At 40.4% G+C, this 3,287-nt stretch overlaps 1 protein-coding gene across 1 annotated transcript in view; it reads left to right on the top strand.

Moving 5' to 3' along the window:
• Positions 1–2,535, top strand: part of LOC137972529 (uncharacterized) — a 39,114-nt gene extending 36,579 nt beyond the window's left edge. The window contains exons 3-4 of the mRNA XM_068819281.1: positions 211–637; positions 1,741–2,535. Coding sequence (XP_068675382.1) covers positions 227–637; positions 1,741–2,535 — 1,206 coding nt within the window. The 5' untranslated portion in view covers positions 211–226. The remainder of the gene's footprint in view (positions 1–210; positions 638–1,740) is intronic.
• Positions 2,536–3,287: the final 752 nt, after the last annotated feature.

Genomic DNA, 3,287 nt, shown 5'->3' on the forward strand with positions numbered 1-3,287 from the left:
AGGACCCTAAATCGTAGTTGGCTCATTAGTCTTAAATTTATTTCAAATTCATGATACTGTTGCTATATCATGAAGCGATACAATTCAAAACCTTTTCTGTCAAACACGCTGTCTCCAAATCTTCAATTACTTCTTGTCTTATCGGGCAACTTACTGAAAATACATGGGATGCCTTATGAACCAACTGATTTTTTTTTCTCTTGTCTCTAGACTGGCCAGCATAACAATGTTTATACATCCCAGGAGGAAAATATGCTCAAGTCGATTGAATTGCATTAAATTTATCCGCTGCGTGTTTCTTTCTGCTTTTATGTTTACTACGCTGTTGTATTTTGGGAGCGAAAACTTTTCTATGAACTGGAAGAGGTTGTTCTTCAAAGCACCTAAACCACGAGGTGGCCTCCTGCCACAACTAAGATTCACACACCTTCAACTACTTGTGGACATGTTTGCTAACTTGACGCAAGTTACACCCAATAGAAATGATTGTATGTTTGCAACGGAGGAATTCAGTGATTTGAAAGAGCTCGAGACAAAACAAACCATCTTCCTTCTAATTATTGTATCTACGGCGCCTTCAAGACGAGACAGGAGAGATGCAATAAGACAGACATGGTGGACGAAATGTCACGGAGAGGTTAGTATTTCTTGGCTGGAAAATAATGTGGCAGAGAACAGGTTGCCTTTCGTAAAGTTTGAGCCTATAAGGTTCCGCCTCCATGCACCGCTTTCGAGTTGTACAAGTTATCGGTCATCACGATTAGAAAAGCCCTGATCTGCACTCGTAACCCCTGGCCTTCTTTTTGAGATTTAACTAAGTCCAATAAAGCTAAAGAAGGTTTTCATATTACGGCGCTTCAAAAACAATAAAAAATAAATAAATATAATGACTCTGTTAGTGCAAATTTGACATTTCCGGGACACCTTGAAATTTAAGAGATTCTGAAATCAAACTACATTTGCCCAAGCTTCGCATTAGGCTAAGATTTTCAGCCCCTGGTGGTTTGCAGCAGCGGGCGTGTACTTTGTTTTGTTTGATCGATCAAGGACAATCCCCTGAAAAAATCTGGGGCATAATTAGCTCGGATGACTATTTCAATATGGCGGATTTATCGTTGGATTGGAGAGAGCGACGTGGGCGCAACAAGCCGTGAAGGACTGGAAATTTGAGCCTAACCGCGCACGAACTAGAACCGGCGTGCTCGCGGCGCCTTATTAATTGAGCTGGGAAATTGTATAAATGATATATTAGAGAACTTGACCGATTGTTCAACGTCCAGCTCTAGACTGAACCTTAGCAAATACTTCTAATGTATCTTCCGATCACAAGCCAAGTTTAAACAAGCGGCAAAGTGTCGGTCGACATAACGGCAAAATGGCAAGTGTAAGCCTCAGTTCTTTTCCTTTGCATTTGCGATGATGTCATTATGTTCAAAACAGAGGTGTGCTGCATCGAAATGCGACATAACGCCCAAAAAGTCTAGCATAGAAATGGAAATAGCTTATCACGATATCATATGCCTCTACAGTACGATCAGCACACCTTACAGACGACATAGTTCAAATATAATGGCAAATGCAAGATGAGGAAAAAAATGGTAATTTTCTTCTTGGACGATTCGTCGTAAACGCGAGGCAGATTTTAATAAGTGGCTTCGCTGTAAAAGACGGGCAGTAAACGCATTATGCGTCAAGGCGAACTATGAATTTGCTTTTATTGAATCCATAACTCTGTTTTAGGTGCGGTGCAAGTTTTTCACTGACGGCATTCAAATACCCAAAGAGGATAAGGCCAAACTTTCTAATGAAAAACACATTTACAAAGACATAGAATTTCAACCGGTTGTTGGCGGCCGAAGTTTTGGCCTTCGATATCTCTACCAAATGATGTGGGCTGCGGTCAAGTACAACTTCACGTATTTCCTCCGTCTTGACGATGACTATTTCGTGTGCCTTGAGAGGCTCAAATATGAGTTACGCCACAGGCCTACCAAGATGTTAAGCTGGGGCTGGTTTCACTGTCAATTTAGAGATCTCATTTACGTGGACGAGGCTTGGACGCTATTTACTCATGACGTCATTGTGCGCTTTTTGTCTCAAGACCCTCAGCGAATCCTTTGTTATCCACACGCTGATCAGCAAATTCCTATTTGGATTAACAGCGTCTTTAATAAAGGCGACAATTTAATTTCTTTTGACGATCGAAGACTTCATCACCCTAAAAATCCGAACAAGGTGAAGATATTTGAAAAGCTGACCAACACATGCGACTCCTTCATGGGTATTCACGGAAGCTCGCCAGAATTAATGCAGAGATTTTGGAAGTACAGTAACGACAAGGCCAAGGAAATCACACTTTTAACTGAAATTTCACAAACATGTAATAAGCCTTTTGTATTTGACATATCTAAAATGGGTAAAGCCTTTAGATTTGATCTCAGACCCTGTTTACAAAATCCACGATGGGCTCCAGGAGAGATAATGTGGACAGGGATCCATTCAGGGGCCAAGACAGGTCCTCTTCCATGCCCTTAAACAGCTCGTCTCATAACTGTTTCTTTAGTTTATGTTCGATTAACGCTGTTATTACATAAATACAAATGAAGTGATGTCAAGACGATTTCTCATTTGAGGTGAATCTCGGAAAAGCTATCACTCTCTTACGCATTTCAGGAACTGCGAAATGTTTTAGTTTTCTCAGCTTTTTGTGGTATTGACATGTAATTGCACCACTCACTATAGGAGTGTAAGTCCGCAGCGCGTGCATAAATTGTATTTCCTATTGGTATGCGTTTGAATTCTTCTAATTTGAAGGGTTTTGTGGTTTGTTATCAGGCATTTTCTAGGTGGATTTAGTAGTCCCCAGGGATATTCCCATTGAGTTATCAGGTTATTTAAGCAGATAGAAAGTTTTGGTTGTTCTCTCACTCTCGCAATTCAAAACACGTTCTCAACTAGTTTCCCATGGTTCTTGGTTCTATGTCCGAAGAACATTTCCGTAATGGAGTTACAGCACTTACAGAAAGGAAGAAATTACAGCACTATATTCGCCTTTGTTGACAATCAGCACTTTGCTTGGTAAGATCTTTCTTTTATTATGCGTTATGCGCTTCCTGTACTTTGTGAATCTCATCGAATGGTTGGATTATCTGAGCAACCAACCATTAGAGCGGTTTTCAAATGAGTGTCGTAAAACCAAAACCATAGTAATTACTTTAACCAATCAAAAAGGACGGAGACAATACAGTAAACCAATCAAAACTCGAAGTAATTACACGTAGCCGACA

This window comes from Montipora foliosa, chromosome 10 (genome assembly GCF_036669935.1).
Source record: "Montipora foliosa isolate CH-2021 chromosome 10, ASM3666993v2, whole genome shotgun sequence".
Classification (NCBI taxonomy): Eukaryota; Metazoa; Cnidaria; class Anthozoa; order Scleractinia; family Acroporidae; genus Montipora; species Montipora foliosa.